This window comes from Pholis gunnellus, assembly GCF_910591455.1.
Source record: "Pholis gunnellus genome assembly, chromosome: 6".
Taxonomy (NCBI): domain Eukaryota; kingdom Metazoa; phylum Chordata; class Actinopteri; order Perciformes; family Pholidae; genus Pholis; species Pholis gunnellus.
Window position 1 is genome coordinate 22,362,437 of NC_136532.1, and position 23,327 is coordinate 22,385,763.

Consider the following 23,327-nt stretch of genomic DNA (forward strand, 5'->3'; position numbering starts at 1 on the left):
CAGGAAAGCAGGAGCCAACGACCCTCGCCTGCATATCCTCAGCATAATCTACAATTCAACAATTCAGTCGGTAAACCCTCCTCCCTGATAAGAACAATACAGCCACACCAGGATACATTAATCCGTGTTTCAAACACTCAGGAAATAATACCTCAGCAATACAATGGCCCATTTTCCTTCCCTCAGGTATGCTTCGTATCGTCGTGGACACCACGCTTGTAAGAATTGTCTCTGCGCTGGATGTGACTTTGACAATAAATCAAACGCCTGGTGTTGAAGGTATGATCCCTGGGAAAAGGAAATACGGACAAAAGAGAAAAGAACGTTTTGTGCACAATTCTTCTGCAATAATGTGATTCATCTGTTGGAAATAAGAGGAAATGTTATTCTTACACGTATGAAATGTCACTATCTTTGCACGTTCAGCTGACCAGCTGCGACTTAAAGACTCGACAAGCTAATGTGCAATTAAGTTATTGGAAATGTATCATTAAAAATGTGTCTCTCTTTTTCTCTTAATTGGTTCCAAGACCTTTCCAGGAATCTTTCAGAAAGTTATGTGGAAATTATTCCGAAATGATGGACCAAATAAAGCGTTACCTTTGGTGGTTAAATAACGCACCAACAAATAAAAGCACAGAAGCTGAGGGCCTTACTAAAATATATTTCCAAAACGGAAAAAAACATAAAAGAAATGTAAAATCAATACATTTAAATAATATATGATATGAAATACAGCACTGTACACCACACTGTTCCTGGTCTTTTATACAGACCTTTAGCTAAACTGGGCCCAAACAATCTTGTCCAACTAATGAGAATCCCTCAGGGAGACGTCACGTGAGGACACGAGGGTCAATTCTTTCCTCTTCCATGACGCTTGTTACAGGCCTGTGAGTTTGTAAGTAGTAAACAAGACTGTAGAATTAGAAATGGCTGTAGTTATTCTCTGGAAACAAAACAAAGACCACGGGGCTCTGAAGAGGCTACAAACGGGTTGTTTGGGTCCTTCGGGGTCCTTCAGGGCCCTTTGAGATGCTCAGTGAACGTCTGTCGACAGACAACAGCTGTGCTGAAGGAATCGGCTGGAAGCCGGTCTGTCCACCGATCGGGGGATTAGAGCAGCTCACTTTTCAGGGGTCGTTTACTGTAAGTGTCGGCGGGAAAATTGTCACGCCCTCTCGAGATGAAGTGTATTGACAATAAACACATCTTACAATGTGTGACAGTTGTTCACACTTCCCCTAATGGGTAAGTGATCTGCCTGAGTCACTTTGAAACCGCAAATGTCTCTGATAATACTTAAGAGACAGAAATGGACGCTTCTACAGGCTGATTTTATTCCTGCGTGTAGAAAGTTCAGGTCTTTTCTCTGATGAGAGTCAACAGGTGTTCTGTTAACCAAAGTTAACTGAAACGCAAAGAGTAAATGCTTTGATATTCTGCTATACCTCATGTACATGTATTAACAAAGCATTTATACGCTTTGACATTACAGTTGTGCACAACTGTCCCTTCACTCCTATAATAGTGGACACACAGATACCAGCCGAGTACTTTGCACGACAGTAAGTTACATAAACATGTCCTGACTTGCTCCTTACACACCACATCTGCCGCTGCAGGCTGCTCGGCGACCACCCACGCTCTTTCTCAAAGGCGCTAACAGAAGATCTTTTATGCAAAGTGATAAAAAACATCGTACATTCTTGGCAGAAAGCTCATTCATGAAATACAGTGAGTGCAGCAGTTGAACAAGTTTATATTACGTCACCGTCGCAAGCAGCCAAAAGTGAGGAGTTAAACCATTACGATAATGGATACGTCCTGTGATCATTTCATTCATGATAATAAAGCAAAGTGCTATAGTAAAGCAAAGGAACTATAGAGGAAAGCTCAGATAATTATTCATACAAAACATATTTCATGCATGAATTAGAGAAGATAATCTGCGTTAAACACAAAAAAGATACGGGAAAGGTATCGGTGAAACAAGGTTTTGTGATTACAGAATGGAATAAATAACTAAATTAAGTTTCACTTAGTTTACATACTTATTTTAAGCCTAACCATGATGTTCTCCCTGTAACTATAAGGGGTTTTGTTGCGTAAATGTAACCGTGGCTCTTTCACAGCAACAATGTGGCGTAAAATGACTCATACAATACTTGCTACTAAGACTAATTCATTGTTGATTTGCTCCGCTCAAGGGATTTGTTGATTTAAAAAAGATAGAAAAAGAGAATATCAGCTCTATCTATTCTATTTAAAGCTCCTCTCCACACATGTTTTAAGACCTGGGAAAATAGTTTGCTTTGAATAATAAAGAACTTTAATAAACTTCAATAAAATAAAAAAAAAAACACATCTACTTTTACTTCCTCCTGAAAAAGTCCATAAGCTATAAACATGCAAATTTGTTTAATTTCAAAACGTTTAACAAGAGTCGATTCTCAGTGGATGTGCATTGGGCACAAAGAATGTGAGAACAGCTTTCTCTTGTCAAACGCTTTGAAGTTCCGCCATGAGACTAAAGTGCAGATGTATCAAAGCAGTCTTCATCATCATGCAGAACACTAAAAAAAACACGTTTTTTTTTCTGTCAAACTAGATAGTTATTAACAATCACTTTGCATTCTAGCGATACTGAAATCCCTCATTGGCTGGCTAGAGTGACAAAAATCAGGGGGTTAACAGATTGCACTGTACTTGTGTGATTTGATCCAACCCCGAGCAGCTGTCTCTGTTTTTCAAGGCTGACAAAGTAGAACAGGTCTCTCCATCTATGCTGCAGCAGTGGATGGGACCGACCCCGACCCCCAGGTCAACACAATGAGGAGGAAATCAACACAAATCCTGTTTACTCTTCACCTCACAATGTGATACAATAACCCCCCCCCACCACCCCTCTCTCCCCCCACAATGAACAACAGCACAATAGGGAGTTGTTTGAATGAAAGACAGCTTTAGACATGTGTTTGTGAATGTCTTAAAACTTGTAGCAGGGATGGGGGATTTTCTTGTTCTAACGTTCTATCACCTGGGAGATGGCCAGCAGTGAGAAATAGTCAATACGTGTACGTTGATGCCAGTCAATGATCTTCATGAAGATCAGTGTTAAGACTGAGGTCCAAGTTCAGTGTCTAACACGTCAAGTGGGGCCACTCACCTTCTGTCCAAATAGAAAGTTCAAATAGAAAGTTGTTTACAGGTGTAAGAACGATATAAGCAGCAATTAACAAAATGCTGTAACGTAACTCTAATTAACCACTTAATTAAACACAAAGAGTAAAATGTACTCTTGTCCTTGTGGCTTTGTTTTTCCAGCTATTCCTGTGTTGGAGGCTTGGAATGCATTGCCTCCAAACGTTTGGTTATTTGGTTCAGTGTAAATGACCAGCTTGTATTGTGTGACAGCGCAAAAATGATCTTCCTGTAGCCGTAGTTGACCCTCTGACACTCGTACCTGGATTTAAGGTCGACATGGGGCTGCGAATAATGTTTTTTTTACCATAATTTAAAAAAAACATTTGTGAGCCCACTCTATCAGCACCAGCTGTTCTGTAGCTTTAACCTGCTTATGAAAACAGTGCATAGTCATGTATCACATCTGGTTTGTATAATAAATATATGCATAAAGAACAGAATAAATGTAATAGTTCCGTATTTAAATGTTTGTATGGTTCACAGATGCTATTCCAAGTTTCATTTTATTGATTTATTTGATTAAAATAAAATGTTTTTCATTGTCATTTCTTCTCCTGAGCAGTTTAATGACTTCATGTTGGCGTGAAACATGAGCTTTAGAGTCAGCAGGTGTCTAAGCAATCTCACCTGAAAGTCCACATTTAGTTTAAAATGTATTCTACTTTTCCACCAACACTCGCCATGAGCTCTGTTTTGACACAGAAACACTGCATGTGATCATTCAAAACAACAAATGAAATCCTGCTATCCTCTTAAGGTGATTAAATTAAGTGACTGATTGAGCTGTCATCGAGGTGGGTTAATAGCCGAACAGCCAAAGCTGATTATGAGATGACCAGACTGAGACATTTACATGACAATGGCCTGATAGTATCGCCTTAATCTGACTATAATCATGTTTTAGTGTGCATGTGAACAGACTGATTAACATGTTTGCACACATCTTTTCAGTGTGACCTCCAACTCCTTGTTTTAACAGTTTTCTCTCCATCGTTGCGTCTTCCAGCCCTGCTACGCTCTGTCTGCCCTCAGGCTTTAAACGTCTGCTTGATGTGTTTTTTTCCTTTGCTCTCTGGCAGTTGTTTTACCTGTAATGTCCTGCCAGAGTGTTCAAGTAATCGCTCTGTGGTTAAATAAAAAAAATAAAAAAAAATATGAGGGTGTTGAAAGAGACACTTGCCTACGGTTAACAATCCTGAATGACTGCATCTAAAAGGATTCCTGTGTTTGTCAGTTATCCTGCACTTTTGATTATATCTGACAACTCTCTACTACTGTAACCGTTGCAACACATTGTGTAACCCGACAAATGCAGTTCCCATAAAAAAAGAATCACCTCCTTTGTAGGTTTTCATGTTTTATAATATTGAATCAAAGTAGATTTAGTGTAGCTTTTTTAAAAAATGTTTACACAAATCATCAGAAAAATACCATTTAATGTGTAAAAGTGGATTATTTTACCCTTTAAAAGGATGTACCTGCGTGTAGTCGAGAGGTTTCAATTGATTGAAGTATAAATAAACGTTACAAAAAAAGGGACATCATGAAGACTGAGCGACACGGCAAGCCACTTCAGGAAAAGTTGATTGAAAAGAGTCTTTTTCTGTTGATCAGTATAAAAAAGCCACATTAAATCTACTTTGATTTAACGTTATAAAAGGATTACAAATGTTAATAAGAGAGGATAGCGGACTGTTGTGGCTCCAGGAAAGAGAATAAACTCAGCTAATCACACATCAATCTCCACTAACAGTCGGTTTACTTGTCGACTCTTTCCTCGCAGAGGAAGTTTGTTCGGTTCTGTTGAAACTTTCCATTATTCTGAGCACGTTTAGGACTTCTCATTGGCTTAAAAAGTGCTCAGAATGTAAAAAAAACAGAACGTTTACAGTTCCATGACTTTATCCTTATCTAACATTTGTCTCCTGACGAGAACCAGCTGACACAAGAGCTATAGGTGAAGCTTGAGAGGAGATTGTTTAGTCAACAATGAACTGTTAGCCCAGCTGTTTTTCTAGTACGACAGATGAGCATGGGAAAACAAGTATTATTTTAAAGGGTTTTTCTATTGCACTATTTGGAGGGCTTGCAAGAGACGACATTTAAATAAACATCATCAAAATCAAAGCAGAAAAAGTTGAGATCATGACTTTTTAGTCTGTGATATCGATCAGACTCCAAAAACACTGGATCCTACACTTCCCATAATGCATTAGCGTATTTCTTAAAATGAGGAGATCTTAAGATGAGGAGCATCTTTAATTCTAACCGGTTTGTTTACTTTGAGTTGCATTGTGTGTGAAAGCTGCTATTTTATTTATTGTTGTATTATATTGCTTAGTTATAAAATCAGATTTTGGAAGGATCCATTTATTGTCCTTATTATCTCCTTGTTGTTACCACGTAAAGGAGAGGTTAAACTCTATCTTAACCCTCTGACCCCAGTTAGAAAAAGTAAAACTACATAAATAGTATATCAGTCGGTCTTTTCCACCGGTGCATGGCAGCGGCTACCTGTGTGAAGCTGCTCAGACTCTGTTCACAACCACCTGATGGGAAACTTCTCCCGTTTCTGTGGACTCTGGCTGGCTCAGCAAAAAAACCTACGTGAGTTGCTGTCAGCATTTATTTATCTGTGTAGAAGATCCTAACTGTTAACCGGTTGCTTCCCAGGCTTTGTCAGGTGGTGAGGCTATGATGCAGGTGATCCAAAACACTGAATCACTAGTTTCTAGATTAAAGCTGCATTTGGCCGATTTGATTTCTCTTTCCTATTTGTTGTACGGATTGTGACTCTTGTCTAAAAAACCTTCCAGCAAGTTACAAAGATACAGCGTTTGCACCAGCAGTTTATTAGACAGCTGTAACTGTATCTTTTGAGGTGCCTTAAAAATATAAAATAAAGAACTGGGCTGGCTGCCAAAACAAGTATACTTGGTGCTCATCTGAGTGCTTTTAGACATTTTGAAACAATGTCAAGTTTTCAGATATCAACTCATATCTCCACTGGTGGACGGTAGTTACATGGTGGTGAAATACTGGTTTCAGTGTACACTTATCAGCATTATGAGCCACATTTAGCTTTATATTAGATTAGCATAAAATAAAATGCTCAAGTTACAGAGCATCTTTGGTTCAAGCAAACTGTCATTTATTGTGTAAAAAATGTTTTTTCCCCCCTAAAGATAATAAAGTTTAAGTTTTAAACTTCCTGTATAAATGACTTGTTATCAGGACTTATTGTTTACTGTTTGGACTAATGCCATAGCTAACTTTACTTTACATTAGGCTACATGATACGACTGTGATGAAAACTGCCGGCACAGACTAATTGCTGTACTAATGATTCAAACTTGTTAATTAACCAATCACGACAGAGGAAAAAAACGCCCGGGAAATGATAAGAAGAAAAAAAAAAAAAAATTTGCTCAGCGAGTTGTACGGCTTGTCTGGGAACAAGCGCGCGCGCGTGTGTGCGCGCGCGCGTGTGTGTGTGTGTGTGTGTGTGTGTGAAAGAATAACGCCCCTCAGTGCAGCGGATGGAGAGGCGCGTCCCCTCAAGTCATTTCCAACCCGGGATCTGAAGTGACAACATCTCATGCTCGGAGTTCTCAGACGCGCTTCACTTTCTCTCTGTGGATCTACTCGAGGATGAACTGAACGTGTATTTGTTTTTGTTTTTACCTAACGGAGAGGAAGACACACGATCGGATCTATGAAAAACCCACGTGGATTTGTACAACCATTTTAAACCAGAAGGAATGCATATTTTCTTTGTGAAACTAACTTTCTTGTTGTCGCTGATAGCACTAACACGAGGTAAGTTGCGCGCGCGAGGGGGGGGGGGGACAAATCTCACTTTTCTTAATCAGTAATGTAAGAAAATGTGGCTCTATGTTTTATTTACTCTTTAAAGCTCAGAGTGGAGTTTGATTTGAACTTGTTGCATTCACTGCTTTGAAAACTGATGGACTGAAACTGAAGTAGAGCAACTTCTTTTTTTTTTACTCATCCTGCAGGTTTCCTCAGTTTACTGATAATTTACATGAATCAACTTTACTTACATTATTCCATGCACCTGTTGGCATCATCCTTTGCACTCCTGTGTTGCAAACGGGATCAATTCATGCTTTTATTTTGTACACCGCCCCCGGGGCAGCTGATGGTGCGCACTTGTCCAGCAAACACTTCACTTTTTTCTCACTAGCTGTATTTGCCTTTCCAGTTAAGATTCAGAGCAGTGCGTGTGTGTGTGTGTTTATTTTATTGCTGTGTTACTCCCCAAATGGCCCATTCTCTCTGGGACAGCTGCAGTAAGGAGCATGCAACTGCCAAACCAGTGTCAAGTCCCCCTGTTCACCACAAAAAAAACCTGCTCTTCTGAAGGTGGCAAGAGTCACACCTAGACTTCACATTTATGGGGGATAACATGTGCTATTTGTGTAATTCCCCTGTGGAAAACAAACATTCGCTGCATCCCATTGACTGTGATAACAACTGGTTGCTTGAAAGTTCCTTCAAAGTTTCAGCAGGTGTATTAAAACTCTCCCTTCGCAGGTCTAAGATGCTCCATGCCCACGGAGTCGTGTTTGAACCAGGGGAGGTGTGAAGCAACTCTAGACGGCAATGGAGAGTGCAAGTAAGTGTTCAACATCTGTGTCCTCGTCTCCTTAACCGATAAATGGTGAGGAACACCTGCAGAGGAGATTTGTGTGAATGTGGAATTTGACATGACTCAGATTTTTGGTTGACATGTGAGGTCTGTAAAAAAAAAAGGGGGGGAGGGGGGGGGGGTTAGTGCTCACACCAGTGTTGCTATTTCTGGGAGGCAAATGGTCCGAGAGCTGAGACAGAAATGAGTGGACATTGATGAGGACAGGGGTCACAGAGAGAGAGAGAGAGAGAGAGAGAGAGAGAGAGAGAGAGTGCGGGGGTCAGAGAGAGAGAGAGAGAGAGAGAGAGAGAGAGAGAGAGAGAGAGAGAGAGAGAGTGTGTGTGTGTGTGTGTGTGTGTGAGACTGCCACCACACTCTCCCGTCTGCAGCCGAACTCTCGCAGCCCTAAATCTTGCTTTTCTTTTCTTTCGCGGAGCGACAGCTGGGGTTGCCAGAAGCTCGGCGACCATTGTTCTCCGCTGCGATTAATTCTGTGTGACTAATCTGGGTGAGGCTTCCCAGAGAGACCCTCAGACCCTGTCCTCCTACCCCCCCCCCCCCCCCCCCCCCCCCCACTACAACCCCTCCTCTCTCCTGGGATTGTGTCCCTTCCTCAATGGCCCTCAGTGCTCTCTCCCTCTCCCTCCCTCTCTCATTCCCCTGGACAGATGGCATTGGGTGGTTGTTTTTTAACCTGATAAAAAAATGGAAACACGATCCACATTTTGTCCTTCTTTTAGTATTTGTAGATGTTGTCAGTCCACATGTAAACCAATAAGCTCCGGCTTTGCCCAGAACTCTCTCTTTATTTTATTCTTTTACAACAATAGCCTACTTTGCGCTTGGCTCTATTTCCATCCTGGCATGAGCAGCACCAGCCAGTGTCCTCTTACTGTCGCAGAGCTCGCTGACCGGGGCGACCGATCGGGCCGGTTGGGTCACGGCTCCGAAACTGTAAGACAGCCAGGGCAGCCATCTTGGCCCCCCGCCACATCTTAATTTGGTCTGGTTGTGTTATTAAGCCCTTAATCAGCCCTCCCCTCCCCGTCCTCCTCATTGGGCAACAAAGCCATCATTGTGCCCCTGCGCTGTCCTCCTCCACCAGACTTCGCCAATTAAACACGGAGATGGACGTCCTCGCAGTTTTCAAAAGGTTTGAGCGCGCAGCAGCAGCAGTGTTCTGGAGTGTGTTTGAAAACGTGGCTGCATCGGTCGTCACCGTGCCACCAGAGGGCCGGGAGAAAAAGTTTCGGTTCATCAAGTTCAGGCGGCAAAATAGTTCACAGCAGAAACGCTGAGCTGAAACGATGAGTCGGTTAATCCATAAATTGATCGCAAAGGAAAATAATTTTGAAGATTGGTTAATCAAGTAGAGATTAAATGGCAAAGTATATTCTCTAATGTGAAGACTTAACGCTATTCTTCATCACGTAGCATTATAAACTGAATATCTTTGAGTTTGCAGCTTTTGGTTGAACTAACTACTGAACTAACTACTTTAGGCTCCGGGAAGTTGAGATGGGTATTCTTCGTGATTTTAGATCATTTTAGTGATATTAGGCTCGCTTTCGCATTTTGTTCTGCTTCAAGTGAAGCCATCAACAGTCTCTGTGGACACGCCTTAAAACTGACACACAGCCACTGCTCTTTATTCCTTCTGATTCGAATGTCATGTGAGGGTTCAAGTTGCTGCTGTTGTGTGATTCCACATGTGTGGAAATGACTTTTGTTCTGTATTTTGAGACTAATATTGTCGACAAAATCTCTTGAAAGCAACATGGAAGATATTTTTCTTCTGTAGCTGTGAGGTCAGCGTGTGCCTCTTCACATTGTCAGAGGACGCTCGGTGCTTACGATCAAGCATTACGCCTCCATAAATGCAATGCAGCCGATCTGATGGTATCCAGCCTTTCAGTGCTATTAGTCATGTAAAAAATATTTTCCTGGTAGGATCCAAGAAAATGCAAACGGCAGCATCTTCCCTTGGACCCTCCCTGGTGAAGTCACCCAGTTTGTTATTAAAGTTCTATAACATCTCAATCCCTGACCACAGAAACCCAGATGACATCCCTGGGATGACTTTGTCAGCTCCAACAAATACATTATACTGTACTGTTTACTGGGCTTTAGTTAAAGGTCAAGAGTTAATTGATGTATATTTAATCTGCTTGTGATATCCAGATGGCCAGGATTACGATTTAGTTTCTCCTCGATCGAAAAGCCGCCGCTTATGAACTCAAGTGTCGTGTCGAGGAGGAGCGAGTGGGATTGGATGCTTCAGTTTTATTTTGTGTGACAGAGATGCCTACTTGACATGCCATACCACGAATACCACCTCCCTCTCCATATCTGGCCCGCGACCGGCCTCGTGAGATCCCGACTGAAGTTTATCTCCAAAGAGGCCTCTCATTTAGCGCCGAGGCTTGGCAGCAGGAGCGAGGCAGTGACGGAGCCGAGAGAGAACTCCCGACCAGGAAAAATAACTCGCAAATTCCAGTGTGCACGCACAACGGCCAGAATCAAAAGCGGCTCCCGGCGGCGCTTCTCTCTCTCTGCCCTGAAGAGATGAGAGACGTCCGGCAGGGGAAGGACGCTGCTGAGAGATCACAGACCTTCATCGCCGGTTAGTCGGCGTGACGAAAAAATACAACTGACAGCCTGTTGATCGCAGAGGGTCACGTGGTCGTTTGGGTTCCTCGAGTTAGATGAAGGCACAGAGTTTGAATGCATGAGGCCGGACTGGAAAGGAAGCAAGCATATCACAGAGACAGAGTTTTGAAAATGCTCTCCAAAACTTGTAGACTTAAAGACTTATATTAGTTCCAGTGTGATCCATGAGCTTGTTTAAGAAATAAACTACATTTTCTTTTAACAAAACAATCCAAGCTTATCTTTACATCAGTTTGTCTTGACATGAGGAAATAATAAGGACATTTAAATGAGTAACATTTGGGGATTTTCTTATTTGTATCTGAATAGATACAAATACACAAGTAACCAAGACTGAGAATCTGGCCATGCGTCGCTCGCTAACGTTTGATACTTGATACAGCTTTCAATACTTAATGCCACAAACACACAGCAGCTGATATTTAAGGTTTGATACCCGTGACACGTGGCTGAAGTACTTGTATTCACCAACTCTCCATCACCACTGACTCTTTCTGTAGATGCTTCATTTGTTATTTTTGTGTCGCCGATTGCAAATCCCAATTGTTGTCCTTGAGGGGTTTCTCTGTGTTTGAATAAGATAAACAGTCTTTTAATTCCTCGCTGGTATGTGCGGCGACTGCTACAGTATGCAACCACTTCAATGAAAGTGAGCCCTTGTTCTGGGGATTCCTTAATGGTACCTCTGTTCAGGCTCTGGTCAGATGAGTCTATCTCAACACACACACACACACACACACACACACACACACACACACACACACACACACACACACACACTACTGTGTACCCAGACGCATCCATTCAGAGTCAGGAAACAGCCTCAGAGTGGCCCGAGGGAAGAAAAGGTGCCGTATCTGATCATATCATCACACAACGAGAAACACAGAGCGCGAGGCTTTTATATGGCCGCTGCCGCCGGTGTCGGGTTCCCGTTGGCGAGAGTCCGGCTGGTGAGAGGGCCGATCGTCAGAGTGTTCTGGCTGAATGAAGTGACTTGGTGGCGGGGAACTTCAGCGCGGAGGATTAGTGATATTTGAGCCTCCCTCGTTGGCATATGCCAAGACAAATCCCATAAACTTTGATCGCAGACTGAGAGGACTGACAGCATGTGTGTGTGTGTGTGTGGGACAAAGACACTGGGCATACTCCAAACCACACTTCCTCATTTCTTTTTCTCTTTCAGCCAGACCACCTGTCTGTGGGTTATAGTATAACAACTAAGAGGGAGCACAGCAGCATCCTCCATAATACCCGTGATTACTTGTGGTTTTGCCCAATTCAGCTCCACACGGGAACAGATTGACTTTGTCTGCCAGGTGTGCGTTTCGCTTTCAGTCGCTGCTGATACACGCGCACTCACAGGATATTTAGGAGAATGGAGTGTGATGGCTTTGTGGTTCAGTTAAGCAGCAATGCAGATTGTGAGACTGATAATAATCATGGTATCCGTTACAAGGAGAGGAAAAAAAGATTCCTCAAGGATCATGAGTTACAACATTTATCCACACATGACAAGTCGCAGTGTTTAAGCCAGGATTACTTTATGATAATAATAATAATGCATTTTTAGGGGTCTTAGATTAGATCGTGACTTACACTTCCCAAGGATGTCATCATCTTTGATGTCCATCATAAATAAACGTCCCTAAATCTGCTTAGAAATAACAGCAAAAGACCAGAACTCCTTCACGTTTTTAGGTGTTGTTCAGTATTACAGTAATCCAGTGATGGTTGTCTGCACATCCATGGGTACATTGCAAAAAAGGAACTGATAATAGCTTATTCGGCATACTTTTAATGCCGCCAGTTTTGCTAAAATGTAAACAAATTCAAGACTGTTTTCTCACTTTGAGTCTACTTCAAAGGTGCTACATTACTGTTGACACCTGAAATGACTCATTATTCTCATCATTACATTCAAAAGTGGGATTATGTTTAATGATGATTGCTCCGTCAACTCTGTCTGAACTTTAGCTAGTCAATTAGTTCTCCACTGCTACAGGCAGCTAACACGATAGTTTACTGTCGGAAATATTACGACGATGTTTTTGAGCAGATAACACACGTATTCACAATAACTGTTTTGATATCGAAACAATACAAAGTGGCATTTCGACCCTTAACAACATAATTTGCAGAGCGAGCAGACACTGGCTTGCACGTTACCGCTCAACAGCCAAAAGTTCATTTTTGTTAACTCCCAGAATACATGAATAAACTGTGCAGCTTATACAATCTGGCAGTTGAGTCCTGGTCTTGATTTAGGGGGGGACCGGGAGGATGAAGTGAAAAGTGTCATTTTGCCGTGCTCTGGCTCAGACCTTGAAGTCGCCGTGTACAGCAACAACCTGAGTGTCCGGTTGCAGATACACCTTCAGACACCAGTAAAGCCCTAAAGTGGTTCCCAGCCTCGTAAAGTCGGCAGTGGCAGAAGTCATTAGAGCTGCTAAGACTCTCAAGACATTCACACACACACACACACACACACACACACACACACTGAGTGGTTGGTCCCTGGGGAAGCTGACTCTTTCCCATGGGCCGTGTCCGTAGCGCTCCCAAATAAACAGGGTCTCTAATGAAGGCTGCCAGATGTGGGCTGGCCAGGTCAGCTCTCCTGTACGATTAGAGAGGAAGGAAAAGAAGGATGCATGTAAGGAGAGGGAGAGAGGGACAGCGTTTCCCCTGTAATTTCTGTAGCCAGTGGGGATTTGGTGGTAACTTTGGTTTTAACTCCACAACAAACAACAACCCTGGTTTTTTTTTTTCTGTGCCAGCTTTGGTTTTAGTGAAAGAGCTATTTTCATTTCACTAGACTCGGATTTGTGTGATTGGATTTAAGCGTGCATTTCAGTATCGATTTTCAGAGTTGTCACAGTGGTTAGCCACCGAAGGCTGCTGGGAAAACACAAGAGAGGGCAAAAAGAGAGAGGGAAGTGTGTTGCCCCCCCCCCCCCCTCGGGGCAACGCTTTAAAAACAGATCAGACGAGGCTAAAGGAGACTTAAACCAGGCACAGGACCAAACAGCCAGGAAATGAGAACGGGTGGGAGACAGGAGGGATGGGGGGGGGGGGGACTGAAGGAGACACCTGAGAGAGAGAGAGAGAGAGAGAGAGAGAGAGAGAGAGAGAGAGAGAGAGAGAGAGAGAGAGAGAGAGAGAGAGAGAGATGTTTTAAATGACTTAAAGCATAACTGTTATTTACATCTTTTTGGCCATCCAGACGAGGAGAGAAAGCAAAGAAAGGCAACTAATTGATTAGCTCCTTCTTCACCTTTGACCCGCCTGACTTACAGTAGCTGTGGATGAACACAGCTTTCCACTGCATTGAATGATGAGCGACATTTGGGGCGCTTTCACTTTCACTCATGTCTCCAGATAAAGTGGTTTAATGTAATCTGTTGGCTTGCGTGTTTGCTGCCGTCTCAGCCTTTATTGTAGATATGTCACGTGTTCTATGGCGAGTGCTGTGTTATCAGTAACAATAGATCTGATTTCCAAAACCATTAAGTATTATCAAAGCTGTAATAAACCCCATTTTTTTCCTTTATCTAACATCCTGAACATGACTTATTTAGTGTCATTAAATATCTAAATAAGTGGGCTAAACAAAGAATAATCCTAAAATAATCTCAATTATGTTATATTTACAGAAATGGAACCCGACTCTGACTCTGTCTCCCACAGAGCTTTACAAGGCACAATGCTTGTATAAAAGCACAACCTAATTCACTAAGCTTCTTAAAATGGATACAGATTGGAGTCCGTACGGCTGCCAAAATCTGCGCCCTCTCTCTCTCTCTCTCCAGGTTTTTTATTTGTATACAGTGCACATGTGTAGCCCACATATTATACGTCCAAAGCCTCCGTCCCCCGTCTGTGTGTGTGTGTGTGTGTGTGTGTGTGACCTCAGAAAGATGGCAGATGGCAGATTGGCCCCGGCACTGAGGAAAGCCCCTTTCAGAGTGACGCCTGGCCAAGGGTCAGATGTCACCACAACATCTGCTGCGGGCTCGAGCCGCCGCCCGGCCCCTGTGTTATGCATCCCATCAGTGTCGCGGACCTGTTGCCACGGGCTACTGCGGCGGCAATAGAAGAAGAGCCGGCCCGGGAGTGAGAGCGCAGAGGAGAACAATGAGGCCTACTGGGCTCGGGGATGACAGAAAAGATAATAACAGTATCGGCCTCACCGCCGGGATAATTCCACTGCTGTCCTGCAGTTATACGATCCCTCCCTAACACCTGATATTTGCTCAGCTTCTGATTTGTGCGCCTCTTTTCATGTCTTCTTTATTTACCTTTCCAGCGGCCCAGTTTACCTGCTGCTGTTGAGATTATGCCAGCAGATTTCTCTTGTTGAAGCAGCTGCTTTTCCCTGTTTGTTTTGAATACAGCCAAGACTCCATAAAAGAGTCGTTGAATATCTTTTGTCTCCCCCCCCCCCCCCCACACCACCACCACCACCACCACCACCATATTTCTAAGTTTCTGCTCTTATTGAGGCAGTTAAGCTTGCCGGCTGTAAAAGCTGTTTTGTGCTGAGCGTGTATTTGACGGGCTCTCGCCAAGTTAAAGAGCAAACTGTTAGCATTCCTTGCCTAGCGTGTGCTACGGTTGACTTACGGCTCGCACCTCAGCCGGAGTGTGTTTGCACAGTGCGTCCACGTGCACCGAGGTAAGGGGGGGGGGGGGGGGGGGCAGCGTCTCTCTCTGTTTGTCTTTCGGGCCTCGGTGTCAGACGCCGGGCTGTTTTGCGAGGGGCAGATGCCAGGTATTGAGGTTTTTTTTTCAAGGAGCCACAGAAAGTGAGCCTCGGGTTAAGACTCAGCACAGGGGACTCTTTGGAGTAAACACGCAAATTCCCTCTGGACTGGCAACCCCTTTCTGTCTTTCTCCCCCTTGAAAAACCCAACCAAACCAGTTCCAGCCTCCTTTCTCTCAGACTCCTTTGTTTGTCCCGCTGCTTGTGTGTGTTTTGGATGTTAAGCTTTTCTTTTTGCCTTACGCTTGGCCTCAAACATCGCAGACCGCCAAAGCGTTGGAAGAGCAGCTCGGGATAACTTGGGAGGCGAGTTTCAGGGGGAGTGAGCAGCAGTCAGTTGAGACTTATAAATCCTAATGTGGTTACTTACAAATGGGAAGGGAAGGGGGGGGGGGGGGGGGGGGGGGGGGGTAAAGAAGGTGCACAGAGGGGAGCGAGCGGATGCCAGCGACTTTGAACAGAGGAAGTGAAACCAATAATGGGAAGAAAAATTCAGGGATGAGCCATATATAATGAAACGATTAAGAGAGAGATTTTTTTTTTTTTTAGGAGACAGAGAGGAGGGAAAGGAGAGGAAAGAGGAGGTGTAACAGCTGAATGCGCCCGGCCTGTGGTCAACTCTGAATGGGGAGGAAAAACAAAGGGCCCACTCATCCTTCGCTCTCTCTCTCCCTCTCTCCTCTCCTTCTCGCTCGCTCTTCATGTCTCTGCTAAGTAGTGAAGGGAAAAGAGGGAGGGGGGGGGGGGGGGGGGGGGGGGGGGCGTTCAGATTCCAACACTGTAAAAAATGTCCAGTCCGACAGCTTGATTCTTGAAATGTGTTTACTTTAATATCATTTTGGTTCGTTTTTACATGGAAACCACACACTGACTCAATCGTATTCATAGAAAAAAAGTCATACTGACTATTTCAGACTGATTCTGAAGTTAATAAGATTATTTTCTTTGCCGTGCGTGGCCCCTGCCTCCGTCTGGGCTTGAGGGCGGTAGTAGGATGGGGTGCCATGCAGAGGAAGGAGTCAGAGCGGTGGGAGATGGAAGGGGGGGGGTCGAGGTTTGAATGGCCGGGTGCAGCAGCTGCCGTCTCCTCATTAACATGCGCACCTGCTCCCTGCGGCCTTTTTCCAGCGAGCTCGTGTGGCGCCTCACGACCTCAGCACCCGCCACCGCTGGGACTTAACTGGACTGGCCCTCCAGCAGCCAGATCTGCTGCTTCTCTCCAACAGACTGCAAACGTTGCCAGTAGTACAGTTTAAACATCACAGCAACTAAAGTAACAAGACAAAATCTTTTGAATTTTAAAATTCAACATGTGACAGTTTTGAGTGAAATTTCTCGTACAATCTCGACTCTGGCAATTTGAGTCGATTGGGTTAAAATGTGTTGTTATTGCACAGAGAACAAGTAATGAGACAACAGACTGCAGTTTAGCAGTAACCAGAAGTAGCAGTAAAGTGCAGTGAAATGTACATACGTATAGGGGTAATAAAGGGAATAAACAGGAAGGAGTAGTAAAGATATGAATAGTATTATAACGTTACAATGTGCGTGAGGGGTCCAATATCGACCAATTACTTAAAACTTGACTTTACTGTGTTGATTTTGTAAAGAACGCCCGCCTGAGATTTTTTGTTCTTTATTTGCATGTAACAGATTTGACTTTCAGCTTCAGTCGCCAGTGCTTGTTTAACCCTTAATGCCACCGTGACCGAGCTAAGGTACCGCTCTCCGCTCTCTCCGCGGTGACATGCCACCACTCACTACTGCTGTTTGTGCAGCGGGCAGCCTAGCATGTGATGTTTTCTTTTCCTTACCACAGTCCTAAGGCTGCCTAATCCCCTGAGAGGGAGACCCTGTCTAAACACACGGCCGGTCCTGCAACCCTGTCCCTAAACACACACACACACACACACACACACACACACACACACACACACACACACACACACACACACACACACACACACACACACACTAGACCCCCTGGGAATGTTTGGGGACGTGGTCCTGCCAGCCCCTCGGGGCTAACAGACTTGCTGGCTCTGGTCAGGTATTTGACAGTGACAGCGGGTTTTTACTGTTGTGGGAAGGCCGCTTTGATGTCGGCAGGATGTTTTAAGCTCAATATTGTTCCTGCGTGAGAGTAAAATGCAACGTATTCAAATAAGACTGTTGTTTGTCAAGGAAAAAAGTTTAAGAAATTTTCATTTCTAGACATTCGCGGTGCGATTTTTCCCTCTGTGCAGGAATTCCTATTCCACTAATCTTTCAGGTAGCGCCACCGTCTCTTCCTTTTCATCCTCTTCCCATCTATCGTCTGATGCTGAAGCAAATCCTCTCTGGGGAGGGAAGAATAACGAGCGTTGCGGCGGGGGGGGGGCTAAGGTGCTTTTGAAGTTCCTGTAATGTTGGCTTGCAGCTCAAACACTGTGGCATAGATGCCGCCTTGTCCTCGGGATGAATGAGTGCTGACAAAAGGCTCAAAGCGAGCCCATTTCAGACCCGAGAGCTGCTGAAGGGTGCCGCGATGGCTGCTGTTCTCTTGCCTCCTGACTTTTGGAAAGGACGGATTGGGAGCAAGAATTCCAAATACTGCAGATATTTCTTTTTTTGTTCTCATCTCCGGTGCTTTTGTTTTCGTAATGACCGAATGATGAAAGTAGCGAGCAGTGCTGCTACAAAAGTTGCTAAATCTAGCATGAATGTTGGCAACACCGACAGCCCCTTCAGGCCTCCCTCCAAAACCACTCCCCCAAAATTATCATTATGAACATTAACATGTCATAATGAAGAGAAACAATGAACATGGCTATTGTTAGTACTCACAGCTGTATGGTCAGCCAGGTAGTCTCATTGGACGGGCTTATTACAGAGCTACGACCGCCACAGATACCAGATGTTTCTCTCTTTTTGACAGAGCATTGGATTCATTGATTGCTGTCAGGATGTAATGAGAATATCAACAAAAATATCCCAAATGTTTTTGAAGACAAATACCAACCCTGCCTTTAACAGAAGCCTGGCTTCAGTGTGTGTGTGTGTGTGTGTGTGTGTGTGTGTGTGTGTGTGTGTGTGTGTGTGTAAAAGACTGCACACTGTGTAGGTATGAGTGTCTGCGTGCTCTGTGTGTGTGGCCCCTCTTTGTTGAGCCGTGCGTATCCTCAGGGGACTCCCTTCAACTCCTCTCATTGTAATTGTTAATGTGTGAATGTGTCCCAGTGATCTGCAGCAGCTCTCTCTCTCTCTCTCTCTCTCTCTCTCTCTCTCTCTCTCTCTCTCTCTCTCTCTCTCTGTCTCTCTCTCCCTCTGGGAACGTGTTCGCTGGGGTCCGAGCTGCGTTTATGACTCAACCTGTGAGAAACATCACAGGAGTTTGTCCCCCGTCCTCCCCCCTCGGTTCAGACCACTCCGTTTTACAGCCTGAAACACATTGTTGGCGAGGGGGAAGACGGCAGAAAGACGAATGTCCCGTTTAAAGCATAGCTTCTCATGGCCGTGTTGCCGTGTTGTAAAAACAGCACGGACAGGACCGTTGTTTAAGAGAAATGGATACTCAGTCCTGTTTGTTAGCCAAGCAGCTGATTTATAAGCACAGTAGCAAAGAGAAGGGATGACCCTAGTGTTGTCTTACCCCCGTGAACTCTTCCATCCGTGCTCAGCTGAAAAAGATTGGACGGATGAAAATTGGGAATTCCCTTTGACCAATTCCACTCTTTGTAATGCAAATTTTAAATGAAGAAAGAATGGACATTAGTAGACCAATATATCTTGCAGAAAGAAGGTTTTTATTAGATCATTTGAAAATTGTTTGCATTCATGATACAATGGTGGTTCTTTATAATCTTTTGTTTGATAAATAATTTCTTAAATGGGGGCCCAAAGTTCAGAACTTTGAATCAGTCATACTTTAATTAATCTAGCCAGCATGAGAAAGGAAATGTCGTTTACAGATGATTTTTTGTTGTCTTAGTGTACAGTTTGAAGGTATGTGAAATAGCAAGCTGAGCTTATTTTAATCCAGTTTTTGTGGGATCAAATAGCTGCGCAGTATGTTAGTAGTCATTTGAGCTTTTTCGTTCTGTGAAGTAGAAACTCCTGGGGGAAAGATGAAATACTTAACATAAAGGAAAATAAATTCTTAAATAGATAAAGATAAAGATGCATGTCACAGTCTGCAGTCATTTATCTCCGTCATAGATTCCTCACCCGTCAAGGGCTGCAAAAAGAATGCTGCTGACCTCTCCGTCTGTGTTTTCTCAGGTGCCGGGACGGATACGTAGGGAGCAGGTGCCAGTTCCGTGACCCGTGCACCAACTCGCCGTGCAAGAACGGCGGCGCGTGTCGCGCCGTGTCCAAGGGGAACACGGTGGACTTCAACTGCACCTGCAGACTGGGCTACACCGACCGCCGCTGCCTGACGCCCCTCAACACTGTCTGTATCAGCTCGCCGTGTCGCAACGGAGGCACCTGCGAGCTGGAGAGCCTCAAGACCTACAAGTGCCGCTGCCCACCTGGATGGTCAGGTAACAATACTATGACAGTAGTGCAGAGGTTTTTAACTTGGGAGTTGATCATGAGACATATCTGAGGGGTTGCAAAGGTGATAAACAGGATAGACAACCTATAGATCTGCCAAAATCTTAATTATTTTGAAAGGGAGACACCCCAGATATCATCATGAAACGTCCCCAGTTGGTTATTTACATGAAGGCAATCATTTTTTTGTATTACAAGCTTTCTGAAAATGTATGTTTAAATATGCAAATAAGGCCTTATCTTGTTAAATATGTACAAATGTGCACACATTTCCAGAACATAAAACTGAACATTCGTTAAAGCCAGGTTCAAAAGGTTTTTACATTTTGGACATTTTTATCACTTCATAAATCAGAATGTACTGTCAATAGGCAACAATTTTCACCATCTATTAGTAATAAAGTATTTCATAAATCAGGCGATGAAAGATGTATGAACAAACCCCTGTGAAAAACTTTAGAATACAGATTTGAATTAGACTGTAAAGTTTGGTTTATTTAAGTGCTACTGAAGTGGAGGTTTATGAACTCATTATGGAAAAATCTACTGACACAAAAAGACATGATGTGGAAGCAAAGTAGCTCAAAATCTCAAAACTGACCAGTGAATGAAACCCTGACAAAAAAAGGCCGATACTAGAACATCTCTCCTCCGTGCCCTCAGGTAAACTGTGCCAACAAGCCGACCCCTGTGCCTCAAACCCGTGCGGCAACGGCGGCCAGTGCTCCGCCATCGAGTCCCACTACATCTGCACCTGCACGCCCTTCTTCTCCGGAAAGACCTGCAAACAGGACGTCAACGAGTGCGACGCGAGCCAGTCGCCCTGCAAGAACGGCGGGGCGTGCATCAACGACGTCGGCGGCTACCGGTGCCAGTGCCCGCAGGAGTACACGGGGAAGCACTGCGAGAGCCGCTACCTGCCCTGCAACCCGTCGCCCTGCCATAACGGAGGCACCTGCATCCAGAAGGGAGAGACCAGCTACGAGTGCTCCTGTGTGCCAGGTAGGGAGGTGACACTTCAGTCATGGAGAAGGAGGAGGTGTTTTCGTCACTCTAAGGCCTGGTCACACAATCCATTTACATCTGTATTAATACAATGCTGACGTGACCAGCACCGTTGTACCATCCACTTTTATTTAACCTCTGTCAGAGTAGAAAATGCTCCACAAAAAGGGGAATAGTTTGCGGATAGTTATGAAACATTAATCAATGGTACAGCACGTGTGTAGTGTGTTAGCTCGCCGTAGCTCGTCGTTGCTACGTCATCGAGCTTCTAGACCAAGTAAACGGTCGAGATTGGAGGAAGACTTCCTCTCTGCCTTTACATTGTTTATCGTTCTGAAGAAGAAAAGTTTTGAGGCGAAATATCGATCAGATCCTTCATCTGTAAGATGACACGATCCTCTTAAATTAAAGCCAGGTTACCTCTCAGGTTGAATTTAAATGTTACTGTCTGCGAGTTGCTGCTTTCGGGGGATGATGTCATGTAAGGCGGGGGTGTTCCTGCTTGTGTGTGTGTGTTTCTGCTTTGGTGTGTCCAGTGTGTGAACAAGGCAGAGCAGGAAGACATCGGGGCTTATCATAAGGAAATGGTCAAAGGACAACATCCTTTTCACATAGCAGAGTGGAGCAAAGCTTGCTGGGACTTTAGTCGTGCCCACTACCTCATCACCTTCGCACAGAATAACTTTACCTTGTTTTTGTCCGTTGACCACTGAAGTCCATAACAAGCCATGTTCCTTAAAAACCTTTTGTATTTATTTCTTACCCTTGAAAACAACGTAATATAAACTCAACATCCTGTCACATCCCACTCCCTCAGAAAGAAAATCGTTGTTGTGTTTATTCGTACTAGTTTTTCCTTTCCCGCCCCCAGTCACACGATAAATAGTGAAGTTGACTCTCATCCCGCAAGAACCCCACAGAAATCCTGTGACCCACAAGATTTACAATAGAATGTCTGATGCACAGCGTGGGCCAGAGCACTGCGGTGACACACGATACACATTCATGCCAGTGGTTTTACGCTCATCAACAGATGGTAGTAATACGCCAAGACAGCTAGAAATGCATCAGCAAAATGCAGGGAAGAAGAAGAAGAAGACTGGATGGAAAAATACAGGTTTTGCAAATGTTTTAAAAGAAGAAAAAAAAAAAGCATTTGAGGCCTAACATGTTCACATTTAGAAGAAATGTCCACAGGATGCCTCTTTCATAATCGTAAACTGTTCTCAGTAGGTAGGTAACAAATAATAACGCGATCATTTAATTTTTTATTCATTTAAACAAACACAAAGACCATCTTCGGTGTGAAGCAGCAACGAATGATGTAATGAAGTTACATGAATAAATTATGAAATCTTGTCTCCTCCTCTTGAATATATTCAAGGTGCTGTAGTTGAAAGCAACGAGCACTGGTATTGTTTTTTGAGAAATATCAGTTTTCTAATAAAATGATGCACGCGTTTCAAATACATTTTCAGAAATGGTCAGTTTATTAACTGTTTGCCTTGAATTCAGAAGTAAACAATTACCTTTTTTTAGGAAACATTGTGAAGTTTGTTGCGATGACGTGTACTGGTTTTGATTTATTTGATCCACCGTGCCAGATGTACAGTCCAGTGGTTGCCTCTTGTGTAACTGTGTAGCAGAGTGGATGTTATTACTCAGCAAGGACCTCACAGCCACAGACCTCAAGAGGAGACAGCTGCCTTCTCTCTTTGGGAGGAAAAAGACAGTTGACCACATTTAACTGTAGAGTTAGTCTCACTCTCTTGTTGATGGGAGATGGAGGAAAAACGAGCAGCTGAAAATCTGAAGCCCCCAGTACGAGCCCTTTAATCACATTTCACTCTTTGTTTCAGGTTTTACAGGAAAAATTTGCAACCTTAACATCGATGACTGTCCAGGTCATCAGTGTGAGCATGGAGGGACATGTGTAGATGGAGTCAACACCTACAACTGCCAGTGCAAACCAGAGTTTACAGGTTTGTGTAGCGATGATCCGGTGCAGAAACTTAAGCTATTACCACTGTAATCAGATTAAAGTAACTTTATATAGCAGAGTAAACCAGTAGACGCAGAAGAGGAGTGTTTTGGGATACAAACCGCCTTTAATCCTCTGACCGCTGCTCCTCCCGCAGGTCAGCTCTGCACAGAGGACGTTGACGAGTGCCAGCTGATGCCCAACGCATGCCAAAACGGCGGCACGTGCCACAACACCCACGGCAACTACCAGTGCGTGTGCGTGAACGGCTGGACCGGCGACGACTGCAGCGAGAACATCGACGACTGTGCCAGTGCTGCGTGCAACCACGGGTCCACCTGTCACGACCGCGTGGCTTCTTTCTACTGCGAATGCCCCCATGGCCGCACAGGTAGCTACACGTTTCTTTTGATTTACAGGAAAGTGTCTCTTAATGCTCAACAGGAAGTGATTTTACATGAATATGCAACAACAACTTAAACTTGCCGGCGAAACGGAAGTTAGAGTGT

General features: G+C 44.0%; 1 protein-coding gene across 1 annotated transcript in view; it reads left to right on the forward strand.

Annotated features, from left to right (window-relative positions):
- Window positions 1–6,968: 6,968 nt before the first annotated feature.
- Window positions 6,969–23,327, forward strand: part of notch1b (notch receptor 1b) — a gene marked incomplete at its 5' end in the record, with an annotated part of 40,448 nt that continues 24,089 nt past the window's right edge. The window contains 6 exons of the mRNA XM_079161379.1: window positions 6,969–7,026; window positions 7,765–7,846; window positions 19,557–19,819; window positions 20,496–20,834; window positions 22,697–22,819; window positions 22,976–23,209. Coding sequence (XP_079017505.1) covers window positions 6,969–7,026; window positions 7,765–7,846; window positions 19,557–19,819; window positions 20,496–20,834; window positions 22,697–22,819; window positions 22,976–23,209 — 1,099 coding nt within the window. The remainder of the gene's footprint in view (window positions 7,027–7,764; window positions 7,847–19,556; window positions 19,820–20,495; window positions 20,835–22,696; window positions 22,820–22,975; window positions 23,210–23,327) is intronic.